The 13,559-nt window shown below is 40.0% G+C and overlaps 2 protein-coding genes across 7 annotated transcripts in view; one reads left to right on the top strand and one right to left on the bottom strand.

The window, feature by feature from the left end:
- Nucleotides 1–324: 324 nt before the first annotated feature.
- The window catches only part of slc37a1 (solute carrier family 37 member 1), a 30,474-nt gene continuing 17,239 nt past the window's right edge, over nt 325–13,559 (bottom strand). For 5 of the 6 annotated variants that reach the window (XM_087853168.1, XM_087853167.1, XM_087853166.1 and 2 more), the window contains 9 exons: nt 13,278–13,368; nt 11,960–12,022; nt 6,439–6,524; nt 5,571–5,619; nt 4,707–4,780; nt 4,500–4,578; nt 4,010–4,107; nt 3,606–3,670; nt 325–2,052 (listed from right to left, as the gene is read on the bottom strand). In XM_087853168.1, the coding sequence (XP_087709294.1) occupies nt 2,037–2,052; nt 3,606–3,670; nt 4,010–4,107; nt 4,500–4,578; nt 4,707–4,780; nt 5,571–5,619; nt 6,439–6,524; nt 11,960–12,022; nt 13,278–13,368 (621 nt within the window). In that variant the 3' untranslated portion in view covers nt 325–2,036. The remainder of the gene's footprint in view (nt 2,053–3,605; nt 3,671–4,009; nt 4,108–4,499; nt 4,579–4,706; nt 4,781–5,570; nt 5,620–6,438; nt 6,525–11,959; nt 12,023–13,277; nt 13,369–13,559) is intronic. The other variant, XM_087853171.1, reaches the window with a different exon arrangement.
- Nucleotides 8,164–10,697, top strand: LOC148098340 (uncharacterized). Its single transcript, XM_087829807.1, has 3 exons — nt 8,164–8,300; nt 9,803–9,878; nt 10,049–10,697. Exons 1-3 carry the CDS (start codon nt 8,174–8,176, stop codon nt 10,242–10,244), a joined length of 399 nt encoding a protein of 132 aa, XP_087685933.1. The 5' UTR covers nt 8,164–8,173; the 3' UTR covers nt 10,245–10,697.

Raw genomic sequence — 13,559 nt, forward strand, 5'->3', positions numbered from 1 at the left:
TAATTAGTCATTGTCAATTGTTGATTTGTCCTGTTCTCATTGTATGACGAATCATGATAGCTGTTTGGTAGCTGTTTGCATACTATGCATACAGCTATATGCATACATGTAGCTTTGGCTTTTCTCTATTGTTCATGTGCTTCTGTGTAACTTAGAGTCTGTGTGTATCACTGAGTGGGATTCTCCTTGTCAGCTTACCATTTCCACAACACTTGCCACTTCCAGGTGAGTCCACATTATGTACAAATTAAAGTAAAAGCTGGCTTGCAGTAGCATACTACAAAACAGGCATCAGGCAACACAAGGTTCAACCAGTGAAAAAAGCACATGATTTATTTGTTTTCTCTACATAAATCAACTTCAAACCAAGTTCATTTCCATGGAAACTTTAAAAAAAAACCCTGCAAAAACCAAGAAAGGCACACAAGGTCTCAAGTATTAATCTTATCACTGACACATAACATTTACATGTGGTCTTGTTCCAAGGTCTTGTCTTAAGAGTACAACCCAAGATCCCCTTTAAAATACAGTTACATAAACCTATTTCACATCTTTCAAATACATACAATATATCACTCTTAATGATTAAAACATAAATCTGCAGAAAAACAAATCAATGTTTTAATTCATGACATACAGTTTGTGAATTTTTAATGTGATCACGAGAACAAGAATTAAATGTAGTGTTTAGTCCTTCTCAATAAATATTCTTTAAATATTCTTTCCACTGTAAAACAGAAACGGTCTTATTCATCCAACATAAATAATCCACCCCCCCCAATCACCACACAGATACACACACGCGTGTGTGTGTGTGTGTGTGTGTGTGTGTGTGTATCTGTGTGTAGAGAGAGAGAGATCAGCTACATTCATTTTATTACTAAATCACAAACTACCACAGGACAATGGAAAAGGAAACAAAAATGATTTTCAAAATAAATACACATGTAAACGAAACCAATCCCATCATCTCTTTGGTTCAACGAGCTGGTCTTTGTTTTCCTTCTTCTCTTCAACAGATATGATGGAATTAGTTCTGCATCACTTTTTCCAGATGACTGCTATCTGATTAAGTTCATGTTTCAAAAAAGTTAACAGCTCTAGGCACGATATTAAGAAGTGGTTCTGTCCAGGTTTTGGGTAGAGGTATATGAATTTATCCCAGTACAACAATAAAAATAAAAAATATCAGTACGGGCATAGAGTCCTCCTCATAAGCCTCAAACTGTGACAGACAGCTCACATGGCACCAAATAAATGAACTGTATGCAAATTTTGCCAATATAAACACCAACAATATAAAACACTATTCATACAAAAAAGACAGTAAGGACACAAAGACCTAGCAACCTGTGGTGTTTCCAGTTTTAGTGGTTCTAATTGGCAGAACTACAATCGTTAAAGTGCTATTTATCATGAAGTCCTGGGCGAGTACAGTGTTACCTGAGACTCTATCATGTATGTTTTCTGTGTTTTCTTTCTATTTGCTACAGAACTACACAGGAAGTAAAGTATGCATGTTTGCTGTTTTTGTAGCAGGTCTGACGTTATTTTAATCCTGGCAACGACCCCAGCTTTGATGAAGCTCTTAATTCTGTGATTGATAACTTTAAAAAACAACTATCAAAGCTAGGTACCACTGTAAAAGGCACAAAATTACAAATAGCCCCTTAAATTAATTGGACAGGTAAGGTTGAAAAAGTTCCAACATACAAGTGAGCAGCAAGACATACCAGTCATCAAGTTCAAACTGAATTCAAGGGCTAAGAGGGACATTGGGAAGTTATGCAAGTACAGTAAGTGCACATGAGACTTAAACTGTGTGCCGCGCTGCTTGCTCAGCGCAGCAGCTGCAACTTCAGTCATAGGTCGTCATCAGTAAAGCACTACAGCATGATTGTAGGCGCACACAAGCATACACGCTGGTTTATTAACAATCAGTTTCATCTGTCAGGACAGTCCAGTCACAATCCATATCAGCCTTAAGTGGTTTCATTGCACACATTGTATGTGTGTACGCAGTGCAATCAAAGTGCTCAGTGTTCCTTCAACCTGTGAATAAGAGACAAACATTAACGCTGTGTTGATAAGTTGAGTCATTAAGTTTTACAGTCAACACCAGTGAACTTCCTGCCCACGAGAGAACATTACAGTTGGTTTGTTTTTAGGAAATAAATCAATCTGCACATGTTATGTTCACATTCAGCCCCCGAGAACACATAGTCGTGTAGTAGTCGTACAAGGACAAGAATATTCGAGTCATGAACCAAGTTTGGACTGTTTTTTAAGAAACTCAAGTAAAAGCTCAATCAAACACACATACAAAAAATAAGAAAAATAAAGAGATCTTTAATGTGTAACATGTCTGGTGCTGGTCTTCCATAAACAGAGACATCAGCAACATAATTTTAAATTATGTCTGAGTTATTTCAGATGTGCAGTTCTTGTGTAAACCTTCTGAACTACAGCCAGCCCAAACCAACCAAACACACAGAGTTTTAAATCTTGACTGACACTTTAAAGCCTGACACTTAGCTTGTGCATCTTAGCCAGAAAATTCAAAAAACAGTTTTATTTGCTGTAATCCATCGTCCACCTGGTTCTTACTCAGAGTTTCAAATAATTTTAAAATGATTATTGTGGGTGACTCTAACATGCATGTAGATAATGACAACGACAGCTGAAAGCATCATTTTATCTGTTAGACTGAACTCAATCTCATCCCAGCAAACTTTGTGAAACCCAACAGCTGCGGCATTCTCAAAACTTTTGGCCTGTATATTCGGCATGTCTAACTGAAGACATGCTCCTGTTTGGCCTTCAGGTTATTATCTCCCTTTTTTGTTTTCTGCTGCTTTCAATCAGCTCTGTGGCCATTCTGACTGAAAGGAGTTTAGTTCCTGGTTTTATTCTTGCTGTAAACCATCGTGGACTCTGCGGCCCCATTTAAAAACCAGACAGCCTAAAGCTAAACCTGAGCCTTGGTTTAATGACTCATGCTGTCAGGAGGAAATGTCGCAGAGCACAACAGGAAAGATTAAACTACAGGTGTCGTTTCACATTTTAAAAGACTGCCGGTGTCATTACTGCAACGCTATCAAAAAGCCAAAAAAGAAATATTTTGCAAATATCATTTCCTCCAAAGGCCATAACTCACATGTGTCATTTAACACTACTGACTCTGTCCTTAATGCTCCACAGAATGTCTGTTTAAGCTTCTCCTGATATATGCAATAATTTCCTGAGCGTTTTTATTAAAAGGCCACCACCACCAGGGCTATAGATCATAGTGATCGTAGATTAAGCCTATTTATTTTGGGGGGCAAAGCCAGTGTTCACACTCATCATGTTGTATTTAATCCATATGAGTAGAATTCAACTTTATTATCTGCATGTTTGAAAGTTCTGCATTTCTTTTGATAATATAAACATTGACGTACTTCTCAGTGTATTATAACTGTTTTGTTATAAAAACAAACAAAAAAACCCCAGCAGCCCAACATTTGAACATCAAATTAATGCAGATACACAAGAATTTACAGTACAGCACCAAAAGCAGCAGTCAGGCCGAGTATAATCATGATCGAGATAGCAGGAGGACTTACTCTACAGTGGAGATAGGATGGGATTTAGATGAGGCCAGCTCCTTTGTCACGAGCCGTAGCAAAAGCTGCAAGGTTACACATTAGTATGAGCATTTTATTGGGCATCAGAAACAAGAGTAAAAACACAACATTGTCTTATTTTTCTTGTCTCTAGCTCCTGAGCTAAATATCTGACTTTTCACTGGTTCACCAGCTGGTCTCTGCATCTGTCTGCTCTTTTCTGCTGAGCAACTGCTTGTTGTTACAAAAAACCTTTACATCAGCAGTGACTGAACCAAAGAGCTGGAAAACTATCAGTGTGTTCAAAGAGGCCAGTATTCTGTGCTAATGTGCACATAGGTGCCAATTTTTTGCTTTCGTTTTGTCATTTTGTAATCTTATATGATGCAAGTTAAAGGCCTTACCAACAGAGCAAGAAAGTCAGCAGTCATCAGCATGTAGAAGACCTGATCCCAGCCGCCTGCAGACAGAAGTCCAGCTAACAACGGGCCAAGTGCTGCGCCTGACATCACAAACATGAACAAGATTATTCGTGTACATGAATTCTCTCTTCACATTTCTACATGGGATGATTATAAATGAGCAAAAATAACACAAGGCATGCTAACATAATCATCATTAAATGGTAACTAAAGTGATATTTGTATCGTTTATTATCATCAAATCCAACAAAGCCAGAGCTTCGTTGTTTAGCCTGAGCCAATGAGCCCTCATTACTCTGAACACGCAGATTGTACACAAATTTAAAATCAATTCTTGGCTGAGGATTCATGCACTTGTTAAATGTAATTATTAACAATTATTACTATCATACATATCACTAATAGGACCCTAATAAGACCCCTCATTCTCATCCAAACAAGCCGTAAACATAAGCTGAGCAGCAGTACTGACCTACAGATCCTGTGCCATCAATGATGGCTGTGACTGTAGACAGTGCTCTGGCGTTGCCTTTCAGGCTCTTGTGGGTGCCCTACAGCCAAATAAAGAAAGGGGGGCAGAGAAAAGACGACAAGGGGAGAAAGGTGATTTTAAAATGAAATAAATGATGATTTACAAACACAATCAAACTCGAATTACAGTAGTGTTAAACATCCTTACCAAATCAGCAGACACTGCAGTTGTGATGAGCGCATATGGTCCATTCACTAGACCTCCGCACACTAACAGCATCCCTGAAGCACACAGATTAAGGAAGTTTTATCCTGGTTGTAAGGAATGGAAATTCTGCAGCCACTGAAATCTTACTGCTGGAAACAAATGCATGCAGGCTGAGGTGTTTGTGTCCTCCACAAACCTGCCGGTAGTGTCTTACTAGCATGTGCACTTCTCTTCATTAGAATGGGTGTTCATGTAATTACAGTAAATGTGAGCTGATATTGCTCTGAAGGCACTACATTGTATCCCATAATGCCAACTTCCCTTGACCATCAGCAGCTCAGAGGGAATAACCAAGAGTCGTCATTTATGCCACAGTAAACAAGTCACTTGTGTTTATTTAGATTATATTGGACATTCAATCGCTGACTGATAACCTACTGTAATAAATGCAACCAGCTCATGTGACTAAATTTGTACAGACCTCAGCACCTGGAGACAAAGGGCGAGATAACTCTAGTGCTGATATGAATTTATTTATTGTCCGTCTCATGAATCAAAGTGGGTGCTGGTTCCACAGGAGGAGGCCAGAAAGCTGCAGGCTCTGCCTCCCATTCTACTTTAAGTAACCTGGGAACCAGGAGTAAGCCTGCAGTATGAGAGGAATTTGATTGGCTTCCGTTTGAACAAACAACACATGACAGGTCTGGACTGCAGGCCGCTTTTGAACCTTTTACTGCAGAGCCATACTACTGAAGCATATGCTAACATGCCTTTATCCTTTCATTTATATGTATTACAATTAAGGAACAGAAAATTGTTCCCGACCTACTGATTAACTATCATTCAGTGGTAGCATGTTCTTACCAATCATTGGCCCCAAACCAAACTCACTGATCATGGAGAAGCCGTAAAGCTGCAGGAAAAGAATAAAACAGGACAGTTAACGCTCACATGTCTAATATCACCTCATACTCTTACATGTAAGCCTTTTACTATAAAAATAGCATGAAATGTGTTGTAATCTTTGCTCCTCAGCAATTATACTCACTGGACACTTTATAGGGGACACTTGTTCAACAAGTTGTTAACGCAAATACACAGCCAATCACATGGCAGTAACTCAATTTAGGGATGTAGACAAGGTCAAGAGGCTGATGTTTAAACTGAGCATCAGAAAGGGAAAAGAGGTGATATAAGTGTCTGTGAACATGGCGTGGTTGTTGGCTGGTCGGCGCTGATGATGGCTGATGTCAGATGGGGGTCACTCCTCTCAGCAGTAAACTGAGGCTACATTTACTGTCCAAAATTTGGACAACAAAAAACTGCACAGATTTGGTATTTTGAGACAGTTTCTGTCTGCTAGTTCTTTCACATGTGAAGTGAGTTCACTGTGCTCAAAGGGTCTCTGCAGTCACCAGATCTCCACCTGACAGTGTGCCTTCAGGATGTACTGGAACAGAAAATATACTTTCTAGACAATCAGCCAACAACTGAAGAATGTTTTGAGCACCTATCGATCTATGAAATGAAGAATTGCGGTAGTTCTGAAGGCAAAACGGAGCCAACCTGCACCACCTAATGAAGGGACTGTGTCAAGTGCTGCACAGCAGGGGGAGCCAAAAACCTGGTCTAATCTCCCCTGTGCAGGCTTCATAATCAAAGAGTGTTCTCACAGTGTTGCAGCACACAGTGGACGATGTTTCCTGACTGTTGCAGTACAGTGAAGACTTACTGTAGGAGCAGCTAGCAGTAACATGACTGCACAGGTGGTGGCTCGCTTCCCCAATTTATCAGAGATCACGCCTGCTAAGACGCCCCCTATACGACAGAAAGACACATTCAGTCGTTAATCATCATAATACTTTATCGCAATCATATTGTACATTGCTTCAGAAACCCTGACAGCTGGTCTCTATCATGGTTAATTATCACAAACCTAAAACCACAGACATGCAAAACATGCACGAAGCTTCCAGGTCTGAAAAGTGAAGCTGAATAGATTTTAAACCTGCATTCTGTCTGAAGGCCAGCAGGGAGAGACTCTTTCTGTGTATGCACAGTGTGCATGTCTATGGGAAGATGTCCCTCTGTTCTTTTGCTCTGTAAACTGCATGGCTTTTTTCTAGATCACAAATCTGAATATTAGTAGAACCTGGGACCATTTCGTGGCCTTTGCGTTTTTTAATTCCACGCCATTTCCACTGTGTTTAATGGAATATAGCCAAATTTTCAAACATGTATTTTTTTTTCATTTTATTTTAAAATTTCAGTCTGAGTTTCTTAAATGAGCTTAAATGGCTGAGCTAAAGGCATACATCCACTATCGAACCTCGTGGCCGATTTCTGCCCCATTGAAACCCACTATAAAAGCTATTTTTCATACCACCATTATTTTTACAACGGTTAATGTGATTGTCTCAGTTATGGTGCCATTTTGGAGTCCGGACCTTAAACCTGTAATTTTTCCATTTGTCCATCAGATGGCGCCATTTTTTTCATATTTCAAGCAATGAACGAACTTCAGCCAAAATTAAAGATTTTGAGCGTGTCGTTCTGCAACAAAAAGTGAACGTCCGTGAAGTCCTTCCGATCTTTTTTCTTTGTTTACTATGCATGTAAACAAATAAAAATCCTCTAGTTTTATTGTGGATCCTCTAGTTTTATTGTCTACGCAGCAGATTACTTCTAAAGGTAACGGTGTGTTCACACCGAACGCGATGGACGCGAATAGAGCGTCAGGTTTACATGTAAAGTCAATGGAAAAGCGCGATGACACGCGATTGCAGGTCCTGCGAAAATTCGGAAGCAGATTTGCGTCGCGAAAACGCCAAAACGCATGAAATGCGCGTCTGGCGCGTTTGACTCGCGAAAAAAAACCACGCGCGTGAGTTTTTGTGTTGCATTTTGTGCTGCATTTTGTGCATACGCGCGTTTCACGTCTACCGCTCAGTTGGAAAAATCTGAACTCAGCGTCAAATCGCGCCGCGACAACCAATCAAGAGCCTGGTGACGTGGCTCTGACCTAGGTCAAAGGGGCAGATCCAGCCAAAGCCCTTGATTCTTCATTCAGTATGGAGGAAAAGCTCATCAGTGCCGTGGCTAATTATCCAGAGATATATGATGCTAGCTACTACTTCTACCGAGACAGGAATAAAAAGGACCTAGCTTGGAGACACATAAGTGAGGAGATCGGGCAACCTGGTAAGTTCATTCCTTCTTTTTTTTTAAATTTTCAGACTGACCCGATGAACCCGCGCAAAAGCTAGCAAGCCCGCCTACTGTCCCGCTATTTTCCCACTGATGTACAAATACCTTTCCGCTAACAAGATAATGCGTTTATTCAGAGGACATCTGCAGGAGAAAGTGGAAGAGCCTCAGGGACACTTATAATAAGGAGAAGAAGACAGAAGGAGAAGAGGAGTGGGTCTGCAGCAGGATCGGGGAGAAGATGGAAGTTCTTCAAGGTCATGGGGTTTCTGGACCCCTTCCTCACCCCGCGGGAGACAAGCGGCAATATGGTGCGGACCGTGGAGAACTTCTCCCCCGAGGACCAGGGACAGCCCGAAGAGGCAGCAGGGGAGTGTCAGTCAGAAGGTATGTTTACAATGAATTAATGTAGGCAGTTAATTTATGCGTGTTGTCATACAGGAATATATTTTGTTTATTAATAAACGGTATACAGTAGTCCCGCTGTTCATCCGTCACTGCCTCGCCTTTTCGCAGATTTTTTTATTGCACCGTACAGCTTTCAACAATGCGCATTGCATTCTGCAGCCCAAATGACAAATCTCCTCCGTGTCGTGTCTCCTGCGCTTGCCAAACTTATCATGTTTGGTTTTGATAACCATCACATCCAATAGAAAAAAAACAGCACAAAAACACTCATAACTATGACCCTTATTCGGAAATAGACACCTGCACCGGGAGCAAAAAAGGCGCACAAAAGTGGCTCCGCAGACAGAGAAAAAGCGCGGCATAATACTTTTACGTTTTAAAATCGACAAAAGTTTGCACTTTGAGAATCAACTTGTGAGAACTGTGACTACTGCTCATGTGCTGCAATAAATGAGAGACCACTGTATATAATAAGTATATAATAATCAGTGTTGGGAAGGTTACTTTTAAAATGTATTCCATTACAGATTACAAAATACATGCCCCAAAATGTATTCTGTAACGTATTCCGTTACGTTACTCAATGAGAGTAACGTATTCTGAATACTTTGGATTACTTAATATATTATCATGCTGTTTACAACTACGTTATTATTGTTACTGAAGGTCCGCAGCTCCGAACCGTAGTAAAGGGACCTCTGGCTAATAAGGCGGGGTCCTTGTCGGGCTCGTAGCCGAAAACTAGCTTTACTTTGTTGTCTGGGTCAACTTTGCTAGCAGAGACAGAGAGAGGCGTTGAAAGGCTGCTCCAACAGAACTTATTGTTTTTGGAGGAAAACACGAACACGGTGTACAGTCGAGTCTTAATAGCTTACTTACAACTGGGCTCGTCAGGCTCTCTTCTTGGCTGCAGTGGTTATTATTATATTTACATGCTTCCAGCTCCCGTTTCTGCTCGATGACAGCTCGTACTTTTCCGTTTTCTCCCTCCCTCGCTCACAGACACATAACGTGTATGGCAGTCCATTCTCCCTGCAGCACGGACTACACTGCCCATGATGCTACATTCTTTAGAGCTATACCTGTAGCATTTTGCCTATTAGCTTAGCACAACAACAACAGGCGCTCTCTCACCCAGGAAACACGCAGCGAGAGAGCGTAGCCCTGTAACCATGGCAACCGTAACGCTGCCGCCTGGAACAACAGAACGTAGCTGTCAAACAAAACCCAAACAGTCCTGACCCGCCACAATATGAAACAGGGAAGTACCGCCGTGTAATCCATTTATTTCAACAAAGTAACTGTATTCTAAATACCACCTTTTTAAACGGTAACTGTAACGGAATACAGTTACTCATATTTTGTATTTTAAATACGTAACGGCGGTACATGTATTCCATTACTCCCCAACACTGATAATAATATAATATTCTCTATGACTATTGTCTTCAACCTGTTAACATTTAATATTGTCTTGATAGAGTCAAGTAATCATGTAGCAGAGTCCTCCCCTGTCTCTTCTCCCTGTCCCTGGTCCCTCAGCTGCTGCACCCACAGGTATGAACATCAAGCACTGATAGCTTTTTACTTGCTTGAATTCCCTTGTGATCACCTTTACTAAATATCTACAACCAATCTGTTTATATCATGTTTTTTTCAATTTTGAAAATGAAAATCTAGTAGCAGCCTTCTCATTACTTAGTGTTGTTTTGTGCTGTGTTTTACAGGCCCACAGAGGAGGACAGCTCGAAGGCGGGCGAGGGACGGGTCCCAGGACGGTCCATCGGCGGTGGAGCTGGCCATCCTGGAGTCCCTAAAGAGGCCACGCCCATCTCCAACAGAACATTTCCTCCTCTGCCTTGTTCCTGTTCTGGAGAGCATGCTGCCTCAGACACGAGAATTCGTGAAATTTCAAATTTATAAATTAGCTTTTGAAAACAGCACAGCTGTGTTAAATTTGGAAACATTGGACCCTAATGATCAGTAGTTTTCTGATGAGGCAGCAGCTCTCCAGGGCAGAAACAATGTTCTTATTTTTCTCCTCCTTCTCCCTGAGGCTCTTCCACTCCAAGCTGGGTCCTTTTTATTCCTGTCTCTCTGTAAATAGTTAAATTTCATATATTTATGTTTAATGTTTTTGTTACTGAATTTATATATTTTTTCAAATAAACATTTATAATGACAAATGTCTCTGTTCTACTACACAGCAAATATTGGCACCCGACTTGACACAAGTAGAATTTATTTCATATTATACTAATGACAAAACATACTAATACAGTGGGATGCAAAAGTTTGGGCAACATTGTGAAAAGTAATTATTTTCCTGTACAAATCATTGGTTGTCACAATAAAAATTGTCAGTTAAATATATCATATAGGAGACACACACAGTGATATTTGAGAAGTGAAATGCAGTTCACTGGATTTACAGAAAGTGTGCAATAAGTGTTTAAACTAAATCAAGCAGGTGCATAAATTGGCAACACAAAAAAGAAATGAAATAAATATTTAGTGTATATCAATGTGTGCGTCTCCTATATGATATATGTAAGTGACATTTTTCATTGTAACAGCGATTCATACAGTAAAATAATGACTATTAAAAACAAACACAGTCTCTAACTTTGGGACATCAATTTTGTCCCCAAGCATTGCTAAACAGTGAGGCTGAAGGTCCACTGGGACAGAGCATTAACCCTTTAAGACCTACCATAGAACCAAGTCCGCCAGAGCTTATATTATATGTTTACATGCTGTGGAGCCATTTTTGGGAGCATTTCAAGTTGTTATACATCAATACAACCATTATAGCCCAAATTTTAATAATATGTCTGCATTAAGTGCATAGTAATTACATAAATTGCAAAAAAGTGCAATGAACTACAAAAAAATTGATAATCGTTTGTTTTTTAACATATTTTTCTAGTTAGAGAAATTTAAGAGGCTTATCCCTCAAAACTGTAAATACAAAAAAGTTGCACAAAATAGTTTCCCACCACAGGAAATTTATTTTGAGTGTCTTCTTAGTTTTACTTTTGAAATACACCAATTTTTATACACTGCAGGAAAAACGAAAATAAATATTATAATGCAAATTTGCAAAAAAGCAGCATATGCATCAAAATAAACTATTTCCAGCAGTGCAATATGAGTCCTAAGCATCCCAGAAACCACACAGAAAGTCATAAAGTCAAACATAACTTTTAAAAACACCAGTATAGGCTCATGAGGCCTTGATGGTAAAAAAAAACTACATTTCCGCGAAAATGACGTCACTTCCGGTTTCGGGCAGGTCATGGCGGACATGCGATAGTTCACCTGATGGACGTAGGAAGTGTTATGAAGAGCTGATCGGATCGGCAAAGCGTGTTTCTGGAATATTATGTTTGTGTTGCTGCAAGTGCTTTTTATGCAGTTTTTGCAAAGCTATATGTGGAAGGAAACTGTGACCGAGGACAAGCTGATGGCATAAGATGTAAGTACAACTCCTCCGGTTTCATATGCAAAAAAAATTATTGCGCTAGCTCACGTGGTTGCAGTGCTACCAGGATTTAAAAATAGTTACGCAAAATGGAGCTTGCCCGCTCTGACCGGTTTTAAAGGGTTAAACACAGACACACACAAACAGCACATACCCACAATTCCTCCCACATCAAACAGTGTGGACAGATCTCCAGCCTTTTTGGCATCCAGGTGAGCTGAAACACACAAACACAGAGTCTATTATGTCAGTTCTCCTTCTTCAGCAGTCTGCTGACAGTCTGACACATGAGTGGACTGCTCACTGTAGAATATCCTGAGGACAAAACATCTGCTGTGTGATCTGTGAGAAGCCTGTCCAACTCTGCCACACTCTGTATCAGCTTCTTTCAGTTTAACATACTGGTTTTATATCTACATAACCCAGTTACTACATTACAAACAGACAATAGAAAAGTCTTTAACTGTGTTATATTACATGCTGACAATATTTCTGTGGATTAATTACAAATGAAACCAGAAGGTCACAGTAACTCATGAAGCTCAAGGTCTACCACAGTTTACATGTTTAAGGACTGAAAGAACGTTTTGGTGTCACTGCTGGCTGTACTGCACAAACAATGAGAAGTCGAGGGGGGCTTGCATTCATATTCAGAACAACTTAATCTTGTTTCACTGACCAACACTCTGGGACAAGTCTTAACAGCTGTGGACGGTTTTAATGCCTTGCCCATTCATAAGCTCATTGGTCGTTGAGTAACAAAAACAAGTTTCATGCAGCACCCAAAGAAACCAAAATGAATCCATCTTCACACAGTCCTATAGATTTCTGTTTTTCCAGTGTGAACTGGCCTTTGTTGACCAAACCAGGCTCATAAAAACTGTTCAGTTTATGTAAGGACCTGGCTGACTGTCTGCTCTCACACCTACAGGACATTATCAGTATTACCTATTGTTTTTAACAACACATCTAGTATGTATTAAATTGCAGCACAGTAGCCAAACTTTGAACTTATGGTTTCACCATCCTTAATGACTAGAGCTCCTTCACCCTTACTTATTAAATGATGCCTTATCTACGCCCTCACAATGTTCTTGTAACTTATACATTGTGTAAGTAGTGGGTTTTTTTATATTGTTGTTTTTAAACTTGTCACTTTCTTGCACCTATGTGGTCTTGTTAGCTAATTTCACTGCACAATGACAATAAAAGAAGTTCAAATGTTTCTATTGACTGATGTCATGTTTTTTGACAGGATAAATACTGCTGTAAACACCACTCCAGTCTCTCAGTTGGCCAATATTTTTGCAGATTTTTTTTTGCCAATTTATCCATAATTCAGTGTCCTGCTTCAGATAGCCAACGTATAAATTTAGACATATTGGACGTCTGTCAACGTAATCTGTTTTTTTAATCCACAGTCAAAATCTATGCATGAAGTCGTGCCTGAGGGGTTTCTATGTGCTCCTCACCTGCTTTGGTGATGTAGAGTGGCAGCCAGAAGAGGAAAGTATAGCTGACCAGCTTAGCAAACAGCAGACACAGAGAGAACTCCACCACTCCCTGCAGACAAACAAACGCACACAGTAATCAGACTTACTTCATAAGTTACGTTAGATCTGCCTCAGCTTGCAACTCAGATAACTGCAAGCTAATCACTCCAAAAGCTGTCCAAATATAAGCCTTTCAGTGTTGTTTCTTTCTCAGTTTGAGAGAAAAGATCTAAAAACCAGAGCAACTAAACAAGATGATTC

The sequence above is a fragment of the Neolamprologus brichardi genome, chromosome 16 (assembly GCF_056152115.1).
Source record: "Neolamprologus brichardi isolate AB-2024 chromosome 16, ASM5615211v1, whole genome shotgun sequence".
Lineage (NCBI taxonomy): Eukaryota > Metazoa > Chordata > Actinopteri > Cichliformes > Cichlidae > Neolamprologus > Neolamprologus brichardi.

What these genes read in the sequence shown, in the direction of transcription:
- LOC148098340 (XM_087829807.1), top strand. Translation starts at nt 8,174, where the DNA reads ATGGGGTTTCTGGACCCCTTCCTCACCCCGCGGGAGACAAGCGGCAAT. An exon ending in AGGGGAGTGTCAGTCAGAAG is followed by an intron (nt 8,301 to 9,802) that starts GTATGTTTACAA and finishes TTGTCTTGATAG; the next exon opens with AGTCAAGTAATCATGTAGCA. An exon ending in CTCAGCTGCTGCACCCACAG is followed by an intron (nt 9,879 to 10,048) that starts GTATGAACATCA and finishes TGTGTTTTACAG; the next exon opens with GCCCACAGAGGAGGACAGCT.